This window comes from Salvelinus sp. IW2-2015, linkage group LG20, assembly GCF_002910315.2.
Source record: "Salvelinus sp. IW2-2015 linkage group LG20, ASM291031v2, whole genome shotgun sequence".
NCBI classification, from domain to species: Eukaryota; Metazoa; Chordata; class Actinopteri; order Salmoniformes; family Salmonidae; genus Salvelinus; species Salvelinus sp. IW2-2015.
The window spans coordinates 13,607,977-13,629,726 of record NC_036860.1 but is presented as its reverse complement, the minus strand read 5'-3'; the positions used below and the strand labels follow the sequence as shown (position 1 = coordinate 13,629,726).

The window sequence follows — 21,750 nt, the reverse complement described above, 5'->3', positions numbered from 1 at the left end:
GAGGCGGGGTCTCGTGACTGGCGGTGGTGAGAGGGTGAAGACCGGCTGATACCAGATTTGAAGAAAAGGAAAAAGGGAAAGAGTAAACAGCAGGAACATATACTATACTATGTAACTTACTCAGGCATTTTTAAACAAACAGCTCTTAAATGATTGTTTCTGTTTAAATTTGGAGGGAAAATACATCAACAACTTTAGTGATAATTTGGTCAATATACCGCAATCACAACTCAAATACCAATATTTTCTGTATTACTTTAAACTGTTGGTCTAACTCTAACAATTCAGAAAGTCACCACCAAACCCCTCATATAACATTTAAATGTCAAAACCCATTATTCTATTTGTGTCCCCGTCACCACATATACATATACCTAGTACATAGTCTTGAAATTAAATGTTTCAATTTCTGTGAAATTGCTTTCTGTGGTGGGACATGCCAGCAGAAAATACGGAGCATGCACCATGATTGGCTCAGTGTTCTGTCACTTATGGGGACACTACGTCACCGCCAAGTCTAAAGGTAGAGCTCGAAAATTCCAGCCCCTTGGGTGCTGCCATAGAGTTACATTAGAAGTGCCCATCCAAGAAGGCTCAAGGTCATTGGCCACAGATAAAATGACGTCAAATCATTTCCTTATAATCTCAAGTCAGCACTTGCTTGGACTGACTCATCGTCGCGGAATCCATCAAAGCTTATCCAAATGACTCTTAACTAGCAGTCATCATCATGATACAAAGTCGACAAACAACTGTAACACTCGGAACTGCAAAATCTGAACTGAGTGAGTCAAGACAACTGGGAACTCCGGGGAAAAACGAGCTAACGACTGGTATACGTTTTGAACTTTCATCCAACTCGGAATTGCAAATCGGGAACTCTGGCCTCTTTCTAGACTATGACCTGAAGATCATGAAGTCATCATGATTCAACATTTTTTCCCCCGATTCTCAGTTGTCTTGAAAGCACCATAAATCCAGAGAAAACCAGACTTTGATGACAAAGTTTGATGACAATATTTCTAACAAGGGACCGCTGCGCCACCTTCCTGTTCAAGTGAGCACATCACAACAAGTCCAAAAATGTCTTGTTATACTGCTGCATAAATTATGTAATATCAAGGGGAGAACAGTTGAAGTCGGAAGTTTACATACACCTTAGCCAAATACATTTAAACTCAGTTTTTCACAATTCCTGACATTTAATCCTAGTAAAAATTCCCTGTTTTAGGTCAGTTAGGATCCCCACTTTATTTTAAGAATGTGAAATGTCAGAATATTAATAGAGAGAAATGATTTATTACAGCTTTAATTCTTTCATCACATTCCCATTGGTCAGAAGTTTACATACACTCAATTAGTATTTGGTAGCATTGCCTTTAAATTGTTTAAAGCTTTGCGGTGCAAACAATGTTTGGTCGTACTTCTTCCACAAGCTTCCCACAATAAATTGGGTGAATTTTGGCCCATTCCTCCTGACTGAACTGGTGTAACTGAGTCAGGTTTGTAGGCCTCCTTGCTCACACAGGCTTTTTCAGTTCTGCTCACACATTTTCTATGGGATTGAGGTCAGGGCTTTGTGATGGCCACTTCAATATCTTGACTTTGTTGTCCTTAAGCCATTTTGCCACAACTTTGGAAGTATGCTTGGGATCATTGTCCATTTGGAAAACCCATTTGCGACCAAGCTTTAACTTGCTGACTGATGTCTTGAGATGTTGCTTCAATATATCCACATAATTGTCCTCCCTCATGATGCCATCTATTTTGTAAAGTGCACCAGTCCCTCCTGCAGCAATGCACCTCCACAACATGATGCTGCCACCCCCGTGCTGCATGGTTGGGATGTGGTTCTTCGGCTTGCAAGCTTCCCCCCTTTTCCTCCAAACATAACGAGGGTCATTATGGCCAAACAGTTCTATTTTTGTTTCATCAGACCAGAGGACATTTCCCCAAAAAGTATGAGCTTTGTCCCAATGTGCAGTTGCAAACCGTAGTCTGGCTTTTTTATGGCGGTTTTGGAGCAGTGGCTTCTTCCTTGCTGAGCGGCCTTTCGGGTTACGTCGATATAGGACTCGTTTTACTGTGGATATAGATAATTTTGTACCTGTCTCCTCCAGCATCTTCACAAGGTCCTTTGCTGTTGTTCTGGGATTGGTTTGCACTTTTTGCACCAAAGTACGTTAATCTATAGGAGACAGAATGCGTCTCCTTCCTGAGCGGTATGACGGCTGCGTGGTCCCATGGTGTTTATACTTGCGTACTATGATGTCAAGCAAAGAAGCACTGAGTTTGAAGGTAGGCCTTGAAATACATCCACAGGCACACCTCCAATTGACTCAAATAATGTCAATTAGCCTACCAGAAGCTTCTAAAGCCATGACATCATTTTCTGGAATTTTCATAGCTGTTTAAAGGCACAGTCTACTTAGTGTGTGTAAACTTTTGACCCACTGGAATTGTGATACAGTGAATTATAAGTGAAAAAATCTGTCTGTAAACAATTGTTGGAAAAATTACTTGTGTCATGCACAAAGTACATGTCCTAACCGACTTGCCAAAACTATAGTTTGTTAACAAGAAATTTGTGGAGTGGTTGAAAAACGAGTTTTAATGACTCCAACCTAAGTGTATGTAAACTTCTGACTTCAACTGTATATGTCCCCACCACTTCTAAAACCAAAGTTGCGCCCCTGGGAATAATAGTGGGATGGAGGGAGCAATAGGAAGAGAAGGGGGAAAAGTACAGACTAAAAACGCTGTCTCACCCTTCAGAACTTCAACAGAAAGAGTTATGTAATGGTTAATCATTTACAGTATTACTTACTGTTTATTACTTTGTGTGGCTGGTCACATGATGGACCCGGTCATGACTTTAACAACTAAACACAGGTCACGGGGGTTTTAATACTATGTTTGGTCTTCTGCTAAAACAAAGGTGACTTAGAATGAGTGAGGGTTGCTGCTGACTAACAACAGTTCATAAGGGTTGCTGCTGACTAACAACAGTTCATAAGGGTTGCTGCTGACTAACAACAGTTCATAAGGGTTGCTGCTGACTAACACAGTTCATAAGGGTTGCTGCTGACTAACAACAGTTCATAAGGGTTGCGGCTGACTAACAACAGTTTTCATAAGGGTTGCTGCTGACTAAAACAGTTCATAAGGGTTGCTGGGTTGCCTAAACAACAGTTCATAAGGGTTGCTGCTGGACTAACAACAGTTCATAAAGGGTTGCTGCTGAACTAACAACAGTTCATAAGGGTTGCTGCTGACTAACAAAGTTCAATAAGGGTTGCTGCTGACTAACAACAGTTCATAAGGGGTTGCTGCTGACTAACAACAGTTCCATAAGGGTTGCTGCTGGCTGACTAACAACAGTTCATAAGGGTTGCTGCTGAACTAACAACAGTTCATAAGGTTGCTGCTGACTAACAACAGTTCATAAGGGTTGCTGCTGACTAACAACAGTTCGATAAGGGTTTCGCATGCTGACTAACAACAGTTATTAAGGTTTGCTGCTGGACTAACAACAGTTCATAAGAGGGTTGCTACTGACTAACAACAGTTCATGAAGGTTGCAGCTGACTAACACAGTTTCTAAGGGTTGCTGCTGACTAACAACACTTCATAAGGGTTGCTGCTGCACTAAACAACAGTTCATAAGGGTTGCTGCTGACTAACAACAGTTCATAAGAGTTGCTGCTGACTAACAACAGTTCATAAGGGTTGCTGCTGACTAACAACAGTTCATAAGGGTTGCAGCTGACTAACAACAGTTCATAAGGGTTGCTGCTGACTAACAACAGTTGAGATGACAGAAATGACAGAGACATTTGTCCTTTTGTGATACTATGAAACTGACTCAAAATCTCAATCCTCCTGATCTGAATCATGGATTACTATCTCTCCTGGCCCACAGACTAGGCCTACTGTCAGTGTATGGATTTATAACTAGGCCTATATGCTTGACTTTTCACAACAACAAAAAAGGAATGCCAAGTATGTCACAGCCCTTTTTGTAGCACCGGTTTAAGCATAAGTCTACTGTCACTCCCAACAGTCTGAACAGGCTTCGACTCATTGTCTCCAAAACTTTGTTTGCACTAATAATGAAAACATTACGCTATGAAGGGAGGTTCAGCCTAGAAGAGTTGGTCAAACGGAGAGCACACATTTAAAGGATTATCTATGTTCAAAGACCCTTACCCCCATTTGAAGCAACTTTATAATTTTTCAACAAACAATAAACCTAGATAGTAGCGCCAGATAGATAGAGCCTGTTTTGGGTTACATGTTAGGGAAAAGGCAGTTCTGTTCTCAAACAATTGGAGTAGAGGTGCTACCTTACATATTAGGCCAGTACAGACCAGGGGCCGTATACAATTTAGCAAGCCTGTTGTCAGAGTAGGAGTGATGATCTAGGATCAGGTCCTCCCTGTCCACGTACTCTTGGGTCCATTACCTGTAAAAAAAAATCTAAGGCAATGTTTATATGACACCATTTCAAACAGCCCCTTATTTACCACATTCTTGCAGTTATACACTTTTTATACATGTCAGTGGGTAACTGGCAAATTGGGAGGGGTGGGAGCATGGGGGTGTTGTTAAACCATGGGGGCTGTTTGCATCAAATTAGGGATGTGTTAAACAATGGACATGTTAATGAATTTAACTACAAATAATCAGAGAACCATTCACACAGACCTGATACCTGTCATTTGGTTACAGGGTCTGTATAAATGCAGTTATAATGACTAGGTCTTTAGGTGGGTTTTGTTCTTCTTCGTTTTTTTACCACCTACCCCTTTCACAAAAAATCTGGCAAAAAGAAGCAGGCATGGTCAATTAGAGGGAATCTGTCTTTGTATGAAAGGGATATTATTCATTAAGATCTAAAAGGCAAAACTGATCCTAACTCAGCAATCTTAGTCTGAGACGCTTCATACATACTGCCCCAGAAGACCTAGTTCTTATGAATACCAATGATGTTTCAACTACATGTATGTATTGAGCAATATCCCAGCACCCTGAAAGCACCCTGTCAACAGTTGTGGAAGATCAGGTCATGTGAACTGAAGTTGTTAGGAAGGTTACTTTATTACTGTAGTCTTTGACTTTCATTAGCTGTAAAAAGTTTTCCACTTCACAGTTTTAGCTTAATAACCTATGTATGGTTAGATGTATGTAGCTGCTGATTTTGTGGAGGCTTTATTTTTAGGCTAATGTGAGCAACTTTGATAGGCCACTTGTCAACTACAATATGTCATTTCAAACCGAAAGGTGTATTGTGAAATAAAATGCAACAAAAGCCATCATATCTGTCTCTGTCCACGTACTGTATTCCCATACCTCATACTGCAAATTGAGTTTATATGAAAAAGTGTGATAAACCCAACAGTTTTTCTTTTGACTGCCTTCTGAAAAAGGTAAATAATTAAGCTACATGTGCTATTGCAGTTTACAGAACTGCGTCACAACCATAGAGGAGTAAAGTTCAATTCCTTTAATAGCCTAAATAAAATGTAGACCTAGGCTATTTCTCAATTAGCCTGTTATCAGAAATAATTGTCAAATTAGCACTATTTTCTTCTAAGGATATAATACACACATTTTGCAACAATAACAGCTGTATTTAAACTGTAGCACTGCTTTTGGTTGATACTGTTTTAGATGTTGCCAATAAAATGTTACTTTGTAACAAACATTGATTTCTTCAGGTCAATGTGTATGAGCGAGATCATCAAATGATCCGCCTATTTCCTGAGGGTGGATTTCACTGACGCATTCCGTTTGGAACTATAAATGCAGCGAACAAGACTCCTTACATTTCACAACTAGTGATGGGCATTCCGGCTCTTTTGGCTCCCAAACGGCTCTTTAAAAAATATATGTTTTGTATTTTTTCAAGTCAAACAGTTTTGTGATAGTTTGACTATGATTGGTGTTAAAACAATTCTAATTCAATTATTAGATGAAATCATACTCTACCTTAACCACAATGTAGTTAAAAATGCATTGGTTTGTTATTAAAAAGAATGCCGTTAAACATTTGCATTTACTGTATAACTTTTTTAATGCTTCCGACTCATTTTCCAGCTGTTGTTTTCACAGCTGTCCTTCCTCTCTGTCCTCGGCTGCTAAGTGTGTGACAGTGAGTGAGTTGGCTCTGTCCTCCCTCACGTATCTTTGGTTCATTGGTTGACACTGCGTGTCTGATGGACAGGAACAACAGATGAGGCTGTTAGTCTGAGCAGACAGTCAGAACGAATGTGTGTGCGCTTGAGCATTTAGGCCTATATTATTGTATATATTTTTTCATTCTTTGAATTAGTTATTCATTTAAATCTTTTGATTATTCGTATCTTTATTTTATTGTTTTTTTTTTTTAAATAGAGCCGGCTCCCAACGTTTACCTACAAGAGCCGACTCGTTTGCGAACGACCCGTCACTATTCACATCTGTGGGTAGACGCATCTAGAAGTTCTTGCTTCAACAGTGATTGAACGGAACTCCTCTGCCTTCGTCCCGCATTATAGAACATTCTGGATTCATAACTTAACACGTACCCGAACTGTAATAGTAAAATGGTCTAAGAAACTCTATTTTTTGTTCCGTTCAGTTTGATATAAAAAATAAAACATCTGCCAAGATGCAGTCTCAGATCTGCCAGAACTACCACAGCGGCTGCGAAACTGCCATCGACCTGATGATCAACATGTTGATGTTTTCCTCTTATACATACACTTCAATGGTAATGAGACTGCAATTGGCTACCAAGGGGACAATTGTCTTGCTCTACACAGTAGTGTATGATTATGCCAGATCGTGATGAGTGGGGCAATGGGCTGGAGGCCATGCAGTGTGCTCTGCAGCTGGAGAAGAATGTGAACCAGGCCCTGCTGGACCTGCACAAGATTGCCTCTGACAAGGTTGACCCCCATGTAAGTTATGAGGAACCGCACATCACATGTATGTATCACATAGAAGACAGGTACTGTCTCAGGAGATGATCAGGTTGTTGTAGCTCTGATGACTAATGACACAGGATTGTGTGACCTGCTGCTTCACACAAACACAATAGTCCACAGATGCATGGATGCACACTATACACACAATGCAGCTCATGCAGGAGCTGGACAGCTGCCAACACCTCATTGAGTTAGCTGCCCTTTTGCCATTACCCCCAGGCTCTTGTGTGTTACTGTATCTACAATAGTCTGTAGTCATTCTCTTGTCTGACCTGTGTTTTCCCTCTTTAGCTGTGTGACTTCCTGGAGACCCATTACCTGAACGAGCAGGTGGAGGCCATTAAAAAGCTGGGAGACCACATCACCAACCTCACCAAGATGGATGCTGTCAACAACAAGATGGCAGAGTACCTGTTTGACAAGCACACCCTGGGAGGCCAGAGCTAAACCACTTCCATCCCCAGGCTACGGCCTCCAGCCTCTGACCAGGACTCCTGGCTATTCTGCTCTATCCTGCTGCCTTTGCATCTTTAAGGAGGGCGAGTGTTGAACTGGTACAGAGCAACACAGCTGTTTCAGTTTGACAACACTGTACTAGATTAGGGAGGGAATGCACCTTGTGAAACAATTAAGTAAAAAGATCATAAAAGTTGTTGCTTTTGAGTAATGCATGTATCAGTTTATTCTGGTGTTTGCGCTTACTGAGTAGCTCAATACCAAACAAGGGTCCTCTTCACTAAGTGTATAACTGGTCATTTTTAATCTGCACTGAATCTGAAGAATGAAACATTTTGAGCTGGATTTACTTTGTTTAACTCAAATGCTGGTTGCCCAAAGTCTACATCTACATCTATTTATATATATTTTAAATGATAATACGGACAATTGTAGGCCTACAGTGACTTCGAGGGTCATAAAATGGGGAAAGGTTGACTTGCGGTTTAAAGGACACTACCTCTGATGAACACAGAGTGGCGCCATTACCGTATCTTGTCACGGTGCCTTAATGCGTGGCCCATAAAACAACCGTCAACTCTAGGGCCATAACGGAGTGAAATGAGAGCCACATTTACTAGATCAAATGGTGGTCTGTGGAGACGTATGTTATATGCATAATAAAATTTAAATATGTACATGATAGCAGACATCCTTTGAAATTGTGTATCAATAAGTTGGGCTCTTTACGGTATTCACTGGCTCCCCTCCCACAGTCTGAAGATGAACCAGAACACAGGATGACAATAGACCAAGGGGGAAAAAATCCCAGACTGACAAATGGCCTTCAAAGTAGTTTTCTCTTTCACAGCAATGGATAGTTTTTTCCAGGCATTGCACAAGAGAAATAATAGCCAAACAGATGGGGATGGAAAGATTAATTTGAGTGAAGTCGGGTTTTGGTGTTTCACACGCGTTTCGAGAGCGAGTGACCAATGGCTTATAAAGTGGATGATAAGTAGTTGGCACAGCGATATTAAGGAAGATTAACGGACGGGGGAGGGAGAACGCGACTGGGGGATGGGGTGGTGCGGCAGCGCAACAGTTCTGTCAACACGGAGTCCATAATTCATCGTTAACAAAAGGAAGACGTTTGGGTTTAAATTGGGGATTMCAATCGGGTGAGTTCTGTTGGTGTATGTTCACGTGGTAGCCTTTACTCCACACTGCATTTTAAAAGTGTATAATTAGACAGCCTAGAGGTCATTCAAACTCTTGTGCTATGCTCGGTAAATCTGCTAGCGAGAGCGCCTATGGTGAATGGGACGTCCAGTGTTACCGGTTGATGGGCACAATATTTGCCATATCTTATTAACATATTTCTTGACATACGTATGTCTGACATACGCTATTGCTGCTTTGAATTAATACTTGAGAGAGTAGCCTGCCATTCACATTCTATTCCATATTCTGAGCCATCGCCTATCCACGCCTTTACGCATAAGGTGCTTAGCCGTTTCCACTGGTCCAAAGTTGGCGACACTTATTTAATTGGATTGATAATGTATTTTTATCCGTTTACTTTCATTAGGTGAAAAGCAACTATTTTACAGTCGCTACCTCACCTCTGATTTTCTGTGTGTGCATATGTCTAATGTCCACCCCTCTCCCTCCCCTCCAAAGCTCCCTGCGTGCGTGACAACCAGCCCATATGAAATATCGAAGTTGGAGCTTATTTTGGGTTAAAATAATTTTTCGACGGGTACATTTGTGTCTTGTGCCATGTTTGCTTGGTAAGCCGTTAAATCCTGTAGTTGTATCTGTTAGTGGAGCCAAAAGTACCAAATTGGAGGAGACGTACTTCTATGATGTTGGTTACAGTGTGCACCACGCATGCGCATTGCACGAGGCAGGCTTGATGATGATGACAATGGTGATGATGAAGATGAGACAGTGCACTCCAGTCTCAGATGGTCAACTTCCTTTTTTTTACTGACTCGCACAATAGAGAGGGCCATACAGTCAGCCATAAGCACCACATAGCTACTAAGCCTTGAACCCGCTCAAAATCCCGCTGCCAGCTGTTCACCTCTCCTGTCATCTCTTTACCACCGCTAGCGCGCTACTCTGTCCTCAGTTCCCATGTTTGTACCTACTTGTTTTGCATTGTGTCTGGTCTGTGCTCCCATGGAAATATGAGCCAAATCACCAATCCCAAAACTAGTCCCTCCCCCTACAGTTTTGGGGCGGAAGGTAGCCTAGTGGTTGGGACGTTGGGCCAGTATAACCGAAAGGTTGCTGGATCGAATCCCCGCGCTGACACGGTCAAAATCTGTCGTTCTTCCCCTCAAGTTAACCCACTGTTCCTCAGTAGGCTGTCATTGTAACTAAGAATTTGTTCTTAATGTTCTTAACTGACTTGTCTGGTAAAATATGTATATTTTTTAAAGACAGCTGGATGGGTGTAAACAATAGTAGCTTGTTCTGTCTAACCCACAAAACAGACAGGTGTGATGATGATGTGTGCCATGATCGTTTCCTACATACTCTTGTTGTTCAGGATCTAAACATAGAAGGCAGATAAATGGCATGTTTTCCAGAGGAAGTCAGAAACAATTCAGATGATCAAGGTCTCATTTTGTGATGGACACTCAAGAATTTGGGTTGATGAAGTCATGTTGGAAAGTTCCGGCCTGGATTCAGCTGTAATCTTTTCTCCTTTTCAAATCATTTAACACCTGCTTTACTTGAAGTCCTACTCCAGTCTCCTTTGCAGCTAATTTACCACACAATTTACTTAACAAAAGGCACAACTCAATAGATGGTTCAGGTAAGTCATGACATGGTACAAGGTGGGGATGCGGGGCTTTCCTCTTTTGTTCTTTATTGCTCCTCTATTGTTCCTCAAGCAAAAGGGGAGGACGATGACATCACAACTTCCCATCAAACCAAATCAAACCTTGAATGCCCTACTCCTTGAAGTTTTCAATTGTGTCTAAGAAACACTATTTTGCTCAAAACATGTTTTTTTACCAATAGTGTGTGTACTTTTCAAAAGTAAAAAAAATCTATGGAGGACGTCTTTAAGGCTAGGATCGATTGGGGATGGAGTACTGATGTTGTGACAAATAAGGAGGGAACTGTCACAGGTATTGATCACAGGAAATGCACAACTATTGTATATATACAGAACCAAAATATAAACGCAACATGCAAAAGCTTCAAAGATTTTACTGAGTTAAAGTTCATGTAAGGAAATCAGTCAATTGAAATAAATTCATTAGGCCCTAGTCTATGGATTTCAAATGACCGGGAATACAGAAATGCATATTTTGGTCACAGATACCTTAAAAATAGTTAGGGGCGTGGATCAGAACACCGATCAGTATCTGGTGTGACCAACATTTGCCTCATGCAGCGCGACACGTTTCCTTCGCATAGAGTTGATCAGGCTGTTGATTGTGGCCTGTGGAATGTTGTCCCCACTCCTCTTCAATAGCTGTGCGAAGTTGCTGGATATTGGCGAGAACTGGAACAAGCTGTCGTACACGTCGATCCAGAGCATCCCAAACATGCTCAATGGGTGTCATGTCTGGTGAGTATGCAGGCCATGGAAGAACTGGGACATTTTCAGCTTCCAGGAATTGTATACAGATCCTTGCGACATGGGGCCGTGCATTATCATGCTGAAACGTGAGGTGATGGCGCAACAATGGGCCTCAGGATCTCATCACGGTATCTCCGTGCATTCAAAATGCAATTGTGTTCATTGTCTGTAGCTTATGCCTGCCCATACAATTAAACCCACTGTTACCATGGGGCACTCTGTTCAAAACGTTGACGTCAGAAAACCATTCGCCTTTCACGACGCCACCCATGGAGTGTGCGGTTGTGAGGCAGGTTGGACGTACTGCCAAATTCTCCAAAGTGACGTTAGAGGCGGCCTATGGTAGAGAAATGAACATTCAATTCCAATTCAGTGCCAATTGCACACTCCCTCAAAGCTTGAGACATCTGTGGCATCATGTTGTGTGACAAACTGCACATTTTAGAGTGGCCTTTTATTGCACCTGTGTAATGATCATGCTGTTTAATCAGCTTCTTGATATGCCACAGATGGTTGGATTATCTTTGCAAAGGAGAAATGTCTTCTAACAGGGATGTAAACAAATTTGTGCACAAAATTTGAGAGAAATAAGCTTTTTGTGCATATGGAACATTTCTGGGATATTTTATTTCAGCTCATGAAACATGGGATCAACACTTTACATGTTGCGTTTATATTTTTGTTCTGTTATTTGATCGATTTTTCTGTTATTCCAAGGGTTTTATACAGTACCAGTCAAAAGTTTGGACACACCTACCCATTCAAGGGTTTTTCTTTATTTGTACTATTTTCTACATGGTAGAATAATAGTGAAGACATCAAAACTATGAAATAACACATATGGATTCATGTAGTAACCAAAAAATTCTTAATCAAATAAAATAAAGTAGCCACCCTTTGCCTTGATGACAGCTTTGCACACTCTTGGCATTCTCTCAACCAGCTTCACCTAGAATGCTTTTCCAACACTTGAAGGAGTTCCCACATATGCTGAGCATATGCTTTTCCTTCACTCTGCGGTCCAACTCATCCCAAACCATCTCAATCGGGTTGAGGTCAGGTGAGTGTGGAGGCCAGGTCATCTGATGCAACACTCCATCACTCTCCTTCTTGGTCAAATAGCCCTTACACAGCCTGGAGGTGTGTTGGGTCATTGTCCTGTTGAAAAACAAATGATCGTCCCACTAAGCACAAACCAGATGGGATGGAGTATCGCTGCAGAATGCTGTGGTAGCCATGCTGGTTAGTGTACCTTGAATTCTGAATAAATCACCAACAGTGTCACCATCACACCTCCTCCTCCATGCTTCACGGTGGGAACCACACATGCGGAGATCCGTTCACCTGGCTGTATCACAACCAGCTGTGATTGAGAGTCCCATAGGGGGTCGCACAATTGGCCCAGCGTCGTCCGGGTTTGGCCGGGGTAGGCCGTCATTGTAAATAAGAATTTGTTCTTAACTGACTTGCCTAGTTATATAAAAAAAGTCCTCGCATCCCTGACCTTTGCGAACTGCAAATGTATAACTGAATCTAGATAGGCACTTTCCAACATGAGTTCATCCATACAAATTCTTCAGGATATTATTTCATCTGGACTTCACTGCAGAATAACTTGAACTGCCAATGGCCCAATAGAATCAACCAGGAGCCTGTTTAGCTAGGCCTATTCCACTGACCTTGGCCAGCACAAACCAATCCAAAGGCTTATACTATTATGTGACCATAAAACCCTTGGAATAACAGTGACTTTCGCCAAGACCGGAAGCGAAAAAAGAACCCTCCAACAGAGTGGTCAGTCAGGCATGAAAACCCTAACCACTGACACAGTGATCTACCTGTCAACCAGTATCTAATCAGCAAGGCCCTGCCCTTAATCCCTGCATTCAGCCACCATGACCAGCTTAAGGGAGCGTACCACGGTGAGTGAGAAGTGGCGGCCGACCCTATGCTACTCAACCAAGCTAGCCTCCGTCTCACCGCACTGTGCGTGTGCTTGTGTGTGTGTGTGTGTTAGCGTGCGTGCGTGTACGTGTGTGATCTTGACTGGTGAAGTCACAAGCCTATTAGCCAGCAGTCTATAACCTCTTATGTTTGCCTCCCCTCACTCACCATCACATAGCTGTGCTTACTAATCCTGCGCCGTTCACTCTACCTGTTGGGATTTAACGGGTTGATTTGACAAGCCCCAAATTAGATATTGTCATGGAAATGTGATTATTGGTTTGGATAACTAGGTGGGATCTGTCTGTGTGACAGCAGGTGATGGTGTGGGGGTTAATGGTAGTGGCTTAGGGTGGATAAGGGATAGTAGGGGATAGGACAGGAACGGGAGCAGAGAGCGAACTGACCTGTCCCTAATTTAGTTAAGCTCTGGGATTTGGGGATTACCTTTGGCAATGAATCTTGTTACGTGTCTGTGCACAGTGAGAGGAGGACAGCAGATGTAGGAAGGTCGGAGTGTGTGGCATAATGCAGCCTTGCAGGGAGGTATTCATATGCATATGTAACAGAGCTGGTCTTGTGTGCATGTTAGTATGTGTGTGTGTGTGTGTGTGTGTGTGTGTGTGTGTGTGTATGTGCTTGTGCATGCATGTGTGTGTGTCAACAGCCAGCCTGTGATGGAGTCAGGGGGATTAGTGATGGACACTATGAACCAAGATAGGAAGGAGGGAGGGAGAGGAGGAAGGGAGGGAGAACGACATAGGGGGATATGGAAGGGAGGAGAGAGAGAGATAGAGAAAGGGTTGGTGAGAGGGAGGCAGCGGGTGAGGAGGGAGGGGATACCGAACACAGACGGGATGAGAGCGAGGGAGTAGATAGAGAGATTCACTGATGAGAGGAAGGGGTGGAGTGAGAGGGAGGCAGGGGGTGATGATGGGGGAAGAAAGTCTCAAGAGGAGAGTGGGATTTAGAAGAGTCAGGAATAGAGGGATGAGTAGGAAGTTTAGTATCGGAGGGGGGGAGAGAGTGTATAGGAAGTAAAGGGAGAGGGAGTGTGAGGAAAAATAGGAAAAATAGACATATGGAGAGAGATATATTGATGAACTGGATAATGGGTGCTAGAAAGGGAAAAGCAGACAAAAAAATCATAGAGAGAGGAGAGAGAGACAGACAGGGAGATTTTATTTGATTTAGGATCTCCATTAGCTGAAGCCAATGAAAAAGACATTACAGACAAAAATACTTTACAATCTACATACATTTAAAACCATTAATATGTAGACATTCCAGACGTGTGTGTGTGTGTGTATCTATCAGTTACACAGACATGTCAGTACATACACACACAAAGTAGGAGAGAGAGAGAAAGAGAGCTAGAGGGAGACAGATTGGGAGCCAAGGCAAAGCCTTATCCCTTAGGCTTTGTTTTAAATGAAGGGACAACACGAGAGCGAGAGATGGTTGCCTTCCAATTGTACGTTGAATCAACGTCAATGCCATTTTGTTCAGCAAACTCACAATCCTGTTGCAGCTGGTTGCCTTACAATTGTACGTTGATTCAAACCTCAATGCTGACTTGCAAAGTGATGTGTAATTCCTAATGAAATCCAGAGCGAGGTTATCCAACAATTGGAATGTTTAATCACCAGCAAACCTGCATTGAGAATGACTGTAAGGAAGATTGATTATTGAGACTACCAAAATCAGATAAACTGGAACAGCCACCTCAGTGACAGGTGCAAAAAGTCCAACTACTAACAGATTGAATTAGATTGGAAAATGTATCTTATTTATGTTTGTGTAATCAACCAATTAATGTACATGCAACATTTTTTTTTTTAAACAATTCTGAAAATCAACCTGCAATAGAGCATGCTGGGAAATATAACGACGGCCGTGGTTTTGAGCAAACATACTGTACATTTGTAGTCTTACCTAACAAGCTTGTTCAAATTCAGGTCACTTCGAGCAGTTTGTTGATACAACGTAGAATTATGAGGCAACCCAGCTGCAGTAGGATTGTGAGTACACAAAACTTTGGGCATACAGCTGACCCAACATACAGTGTTGCCTACCGAAGGCAAACATGGATTTGTAAATTTACCCAAGCTTTTTCAAATTCAGCTCACTTCGAGAAAAGTTTGTAGAGTGAACAAACGTTCACACATTAGCTACATTTCTTGTCCTTCTGAAGTCCACCCAGTTCACAGAACAATGCTGATTAAGTTAAGTTGGCTTTTTTACAGTGAAGACAAACATAAATTTGTATTTTGACTCAACAATTTTTTATACATTCAGCTTATGCAAACTTTGTTGAGTGAACACATTAGCTCAATCTATTGTCTTATGTCCACCAAACTCACAGAATAATGCTGATTAAGCAATTGGTTAAGTTGGCGCTATTCTATCACAGGGCCTTACCTACCAATCTGTCTCTTTAAAGCTGACTGTCAAGCGAAGGTGCATTGACTCGGTTCTTACTTACCATGTTTCGGGAAAAATGGTATGACTCAGCAGGGTACACTCTAAAATAAAGGTGCAATTTGAATCCAAATAAGGTTATTGAGAGCAATTTCATAGGGTAACCATTTTAGGATCTCTAGAGAACCATGAATGGGATGGTTGTTTGAAGAATCATACAAAAATCCTAAACCAGAAATGTTTCGGCCCTCCAGGACCGCAATTTAATAGCCCTGCTGTAGGGTTTAAGCCTTACTTGCACATTTCCCAGGGTGCCTTTCCAGTTCATTTTAGTTTTACAGTACCACCTATGACTGTGTTTGCTGGTGACAGAGACATGGTTGTTGCATTCATTCATTTTCAATCCTGTGGCAAAGTGAGAGTAGGGACATCCAACATATATTGAAAAAATCACCCTCAACCTGCATTCAGAATGACTGCCACGGTTGGGAAGACTAAGATATGAGACTACCTTAAACATATCTAAACTGGAACAATCATTTCAGTAACGGGCGAAGTAAATCCAAGTAACAGATTGGAATAGTTTAGGAAAATGTATGTTATTTATATTTGAGTAGCATGAGATTAATTAATGAATCAATGTTCATGCAAAAATTTACCTGCAATAGAGCATGCTGGGGAATATGATAATAATACCAACACTGAGGTTCCTTTATACCAATGAGTGCTAATTTAACTCTTGAATCAACACTAGAAATGTTACATTGGAAAATAAACAGTTAGCACTGGCCAATTTCCTATGAATGGGACACATCTGCAGGCTTCCACACATTTCAAGAACCTTTTAGAATTGTGAAGAACCGTAGATGCCAGGTCAAGGACCCCACACTTAACTCAAAGGTTCTTTAACGGGCATAAGTTCTCCAAGGAACCTTAAGAGCTGAGGAAGAACCATTTAAGAACGTTCAGTCACCGGGCTGACACTCAAACCACAAGGCCACTGAGTTGGTTAAGCTGCAACCCTAACCCTATCTAGTCGACTTACCTACCAGGATGTTTAAAATTCATGGCATATTAAAATATTTCTTACACAGCTCTTAATGATTGCTCTTTTGTCTCCTCTGCCGTTTAGTTGAGCTGCGATGCGATCGGCCAGTGTGCAAGCGCGGGCTCGTCGGGCGGCTGAGGAGAGAGAAGAGCCGCCCCCAGGCCCCGCCCCTCCCTCCACCCACCACTCTGATCACCAGTTCAAGAACATGAAGAGCAAGTTCTTCAACGAACTCACCCACAGCCCAATGAACCCTGAAACACAATGACACGCACACCACACAACACACACACACACAGTAACACACACACACACACCACACACACACACACACACACACACACACACACACACACACACACACACACACACACACATTGCTAATTCTCTGTGTGTAATTTTGTTTCACATAATGTCCTCTCATCATTTCTTCTCTTTCATTCCATCCCCTGCTTTTCCTCCACTTATCCCAGATCATAAACTCAAAAGTAAGTTCATATTGTTCTCCCAGCGCCTGTGCTCTCCTTTCCATCCCTCCTCACAATAACATGTCAGATGTTATTATTCCATAGCCTAAGGCCACACGAGGCCTATGTATGTTGTGTTATACACTGTGTGTACAAAACATTAAGGACACTTTCCATGACATACACAGACCAGGTGAATCCAGGATGACAGCTAGGATCCATTAGAATGTGTGTTTTATAAAGTCTTTATATAATGTATAGTCTGTATTCCCCTGACTGTTGTTTGTAATGTTTGGAGAGAAAAAAAGCCATGATGCCTTATTGATGTAACTTGTTAAATCCACTTCAACCAGTGTAGATTAAGGGGAGGAGACAAGTTAAACAAGTTATTTTTAAGCCTTCAGACAATTGAGACATGAATTGTGTATGTGTGCCATTCAGAGGGTGAATGGGCAAGACAAAAGATTTAAGTGCCTTTGAACAGGCTATTGTAGTAGGTGTCAGGTGCAACAGTTTGTGTCAAGACCTGCAATGCTGCTGGATTTTTCCACACTTAACGGTTTCCCGTGTGTATCAACAATGGTCCACCACCCAAAGGACATCCAGCCAATTTGACACAACTGTTGGAAGCATTGGAGTCAAGATAGGCCAGCATCCCTGTGGAATGCTGTCGACGCCTTGTAGAGTCCATGCCCCGACGTATTGAAGCTGTTCTGAGGGCAAAAGGGGGTGGGTGCAACTCAATATTATGAAGGTGTCCTTAATGTTTTGTACACTCATTGTATATGTCATAACCCTACATAAGGCCTATGTACAGTATGTTGTATAATAGATGTCATAAAGGCTACATAAGTATTCTATGTATGTTATATGTATGTTGTTATGTATGTTGTATTATAGATGTCATAAGGCTACATAAGGCCTATGTTTGTCTATCCTCCAGTGCCCATGTGGGCAATAGGAGCCATAGTGGTGGTGGTGCTGGCTCTGGTGGCCTGTCTAGGTTTCTGTATCTGGAAGAAGTGCATCAACAAGGGCAAGAAGCCCAAGAAAGTACGCGAGAGGAAAGGAGGCCGAGGCAGAAGAAAGAAGGAGGGAGCCGGAGAAGGAGAGGAGGGCAAGGTGAGAGGAGACGGAGGGAGGGAGGGCAATATAGTGGGTGGTGTAATGCGTTCAAGTACCTCATTCGCAACTGGTTTTGAAATGATCTGAAGTGATTTCCAGATGTAGCGTCAGTAACTGTGTGAAGGGAGAGACTAAAGCAGTGGCTGTGTAATGATACCTGTGATAAATGATTGATGTGATGTTCTCTCTCATTAAGGAAGGAGAGGGTAAGGAAGGAGAGGAGGAGGAAAAAGAGAATTTCGGAAAACTGGAGTTCACCCTGGACTACAACTTCACTGACAACCAGGTGTGTGTGTGTGTGTCCCCGTGTGTGTGTTTGTGTGCATGTGTGTCTTGTCCTCCCTGACATTTGACCTAATTGATGTGAAGTGTCTGACTAATGACACATCTAAAGGCTCTCTGACCACAGCTTTAACCTCTGACCTCTTATTTGTGTCTTCAGTGACCGTTTCCTCTTAACGGCTCAGCATTAAGCTGTGGCCTTTAGAGGGGACATTGTCTATCCACTAAACCACTCTTACATTTAAAAGTCAGTTTAAGTGCACCGCGCTATTATGCAGCTTGAATTGAATCCCGGTAAACATTGCATATATGTGACAAATTAGATGTGTACTGCAGAAGCACTCCAAAATCATTTTTGGGGATGAAGTGCTGTGCCATTGTTTTGAAGTGTTACGTTTGAGTTTGGTCAAATCTCAGGTATGTTATCGCAATAGCCCTATATGGATTGAATCCCGGCCTAAATCCGCCTGAATCATCACCGCGTTCAGTTCCTACGGACGTTGTTAAAAATATTTTGACGGCCATTGCTTACCTCTGACCTTTTTCCCCTCTCTGCCCCCTCTTCCAGCTGATCGTGGGCATCCTGCAGGCTGAAAACCTGGCAGCCATGGACATGGGTGGCACCTCAGACCCCTATGTCAAGGTATACATGCTGCCAGACAAGAAGAAGAAGTTTGAGACCAAAGTCCAGCGCAAGAACCTCTGCCCCGTGTTCAACGAGACCTTCATCTTCAAGGTCAGTCTGTGGTGCTGGAGAACAGATGGCGATAGAGAGATGTGGTATTCATTCATGTGTACATGTATAACCCTTAGAAAAGCGCTTACAGTACTGAGGTTTCTGTAGTCGAGAACGCTCTGTCCTGACCGTCTCCTCCCTGTTCTGTGTGTCCCTCCACAGATCCCCTACCAGGAGCTGGGCGGTCAGACTCTGGTCCTGCAGGTCTTTGACTTTGATCGCTTTGGTAAACATGACGTGATTGGACAGATCTCCATCTCCATGAACAGTGTGGACCTGGCTCAGCCACTCCACGAATGGAGGGATCTGGTTGGAGGAGAGAAAGAGGAGGTGAGGAAGGGTGTATACAGTCTGTTTGGGTTTTGGGTGCATGTTTTCTTTACGTCTACCTGTATGTGTCTGTCTGTCTGTCTGTGCATATCAAACTGTATCGAACTGTCTGTTTTAATACATCTTTCTGTCTTTGTGCCTGTGTGTGTTTGTCTGGTCACACAGGTAGAGAAGCTAGGGGACATCTGTATCTCTCTGCGCTACGTCCCCACGGCCGGTAAATTGACCATCAACATCATGGAGGCCAAGCACCTAAAGGCGATGGACTGTGGAGGCTTGTCAGGTGACCTTCTATTAGTCCTTACACTCTCCTAACCAATACCAGCCATGCTGTGGCTTTACACTCAACTAGTTAATACTAGCCATGCTGCGACATTACACTCGCCTAACCAATATTAGCCAGTTGTGACCTGTTAATGACATCTGGTTGCCTAAATGTTGTTGAAGTGATTCAACATGAACCACTGGGCAGCATTACAGAGTTGCAGACACTACACATGACTCTACTGCACAATCATGTGTCCTCAGTGTTCTTCATCCTGGCTCACCCTCTGTTTGACCTCTGTTTTCCTTTAACTGACATGCCTTTCTGCCACGTGCCTCCTCCTACCAGATCCCTTCGTTAAAGTGGTGCTGCAGCACCAAGGCAAGCGGCTGAAGAAGAAGAAGACGACAGTCAAACAGAACACTCTGAACCCCTACTTCAACGAAAGCTTCAGCTTCGAGATCCCCTTTGGCCAAATACAGGTATGCAAACGTCCCGTAAGGAAGACATCTTGGGGTCGTTATAACAGGTTTTCCTGTGTGTTGAACAACACTGTACGTGTGGTGGTATTTTGATTTCACCTGACGCTTTTTAACTTGATGCTTTTTCCACTCTTCCCTTTCCTCTCGCAGAAAGTCCAAGTGTTGATCACGGTGTACGATTACGACAAGCTGGGCAGCAACGACGCCATCGGGAAGGTTTGGATCGGCTTCGGCGCCTCTGGGGTGGGCCTCCGCCATTGGTCAGACATGCTGGCCAATCCAAGACGTCCCGTGGCCCAGTGGCACGCCCTGTGTCCTGAGGAGGAGGTGGATGAGGCCCTGAAGAAACCCCTCCGCTAAACACACACACACACGTACGTCACTGAACATTCCCGTACATGTTAAAACAAAACAGCATAAGACCTGAAAATGTACACAACAGTGAATAAGCTCAATAGTGGTGATCATGACACAACGCACTACTCAAATAGAAACTCCCAAGAAAACCAAATTGAACTACCACTCAAACACTACAACCCACCTGTACATCGCTGCAGTGCTGGATTGCCATTTCGGATCATTTTGTGTACTCTCTCCTTCCTTATTATTCTTTCGTAACTTTTTTTTGCGTATTAACTAGTTGTGCAGTATGATGTTAAGTTATTATCGTGTGTACGAATTATCGTGTGTACGAACATGTGTGTGTGTGTGTGTGTGTGTGTGTGTGTGTGTGTGTGTGTGTGTGTGTGTGTGTGTGTGTGTGTGTGTGTGTGTGTGTGTGTGTGTGTGTGTCTGTGTTCGTGTTAAACCGTAGTACATGAAAGCTTTCTCTGGTTTATTTCCTGAATGTAATGTGAGTGGTTGTAAATAACGGAAATAAATCATTCCCAAAATGACCAGATGGATGGTCAGATAGATTTGCCAGCTGGAGTATTTATTTATTGAACCTTTATTACAGAGGAGCCCTGAGTTGCGTCATTTACAGAAAGTACACACATCAAAATATCAAATCAAAATGCAAGCAGGAAGAGAAACAGTATGAGTATGAACACACGCCCCTTACGGAAAAACCACATGAATTTCACATGTGATCTTGAGTGACAACATGCGAAAAGAGGATCTCATGTGAAATAAATGTGACAACATGGGAACGCAACATTTGAGCATAAGTGAAAACCCAGATGTAAAATATTCTCAATGACATTTGACATTAAAAGGCATCATTTACATTCATTCAATCAGTCATGGTCCCCCATCATATTTTGTCTAGCTCACATTCTGTTCCAGGGCTAGAGTCATCACTACAGACCCTGGTTTGATTCCGGGCTGTATCACAACTGGCTGTGATTGGGAGTCCCATAGGGTGGCACACAATCGGCCCAGCGTCATCCGGGTTTGGCCGGGGTAGGCCGTCACTGTAAATAATACGTTTTTAACTGACATGCCTAGTTAAATAAAGGTATAAAATAACATTGCGTCATGGTTCCCTAGATTACATAGGACTCAAATTCATTTGGGATTTGAACTCACAACCTTTTAGTTGCCAGATATGTGAAGTTCCTGCTGCACCACCAGGTCTGTAAAAACAACAGTGATTGGCTATACATATATTGCCATGAATATATTTTTACACTTTG

The 21,750-nt window shown here is 42.6% G+C and overlaps 1 protein-coding gene and 1 pseudogene across 1 annotated transcript; both read left to right on the top strand.

The window, feature by feature from the left end:
• The first annotated feature begins 6,637 nt into the window (after positions 1–6,637).
• On the top strand, positions 6,638–7,482 carry LOC111981799 (ferritin, middle subunit-like; annotated as a pseudogene).
• A 991-nt stretch (positions 7,483–8,473) lies between these two features.
• Positions 8,474–21,035, top strand: syt5a (synaptotagmin Va). Its single transcript, XM_024010908.1, has 10 exons — positions 8,474–8,587; positions 16,511–16,674; positions 16,900–16,914; positions 17,837–18,015; positions 18,215–18,304; positions 18,869–19,036; positions 19,199–19,366; positions 19,532–19,649; positions 19,980–20,113; positions 20,264–21,035. Exons 2-10 carry the CDS (start codon positions 16,521–16,523, stop codon positions 20,471–20,473), a joined length of 1,236 nt encoding a protein of 411 aa, XP_023866676.1. The 5' UTR covers positions 8,474–8,587; positions 16,511–16,520; the 3' UTR covers positions 20,474–21,035.
• Positions 21,036–21,750: the final 715 nt, after the last annotated feature.

What these genes read in the sequence shown, in the direction of transcription:
- syt5a (XM_024010908.1), top strand. Translation starts at nt 16,521, where the DNA reads ATGCGATCGGCCAGTGTGCAAGCGCGGGCTCGTCGGGCGGCTGAGGAG. An exon ending in TTGGAGGAGAGAAAGAGGAG is followed by an intron (nt 19,367 to 19,531) that starts GTGAGGAAGGGT and finishes CTGGTCACACAG; the next exon opens with GTAGAGAAGCTAGGGGACAT. An exon ending in GGACTGTGGAGGCTTGTCAG is followed by an intron (nt 19,650 to 19,979) that starts GTGACCTTCTAT and finishes TCCTCCTACCAG; the next exon opens with ATCCCTTCGTTAAAGTGGTG.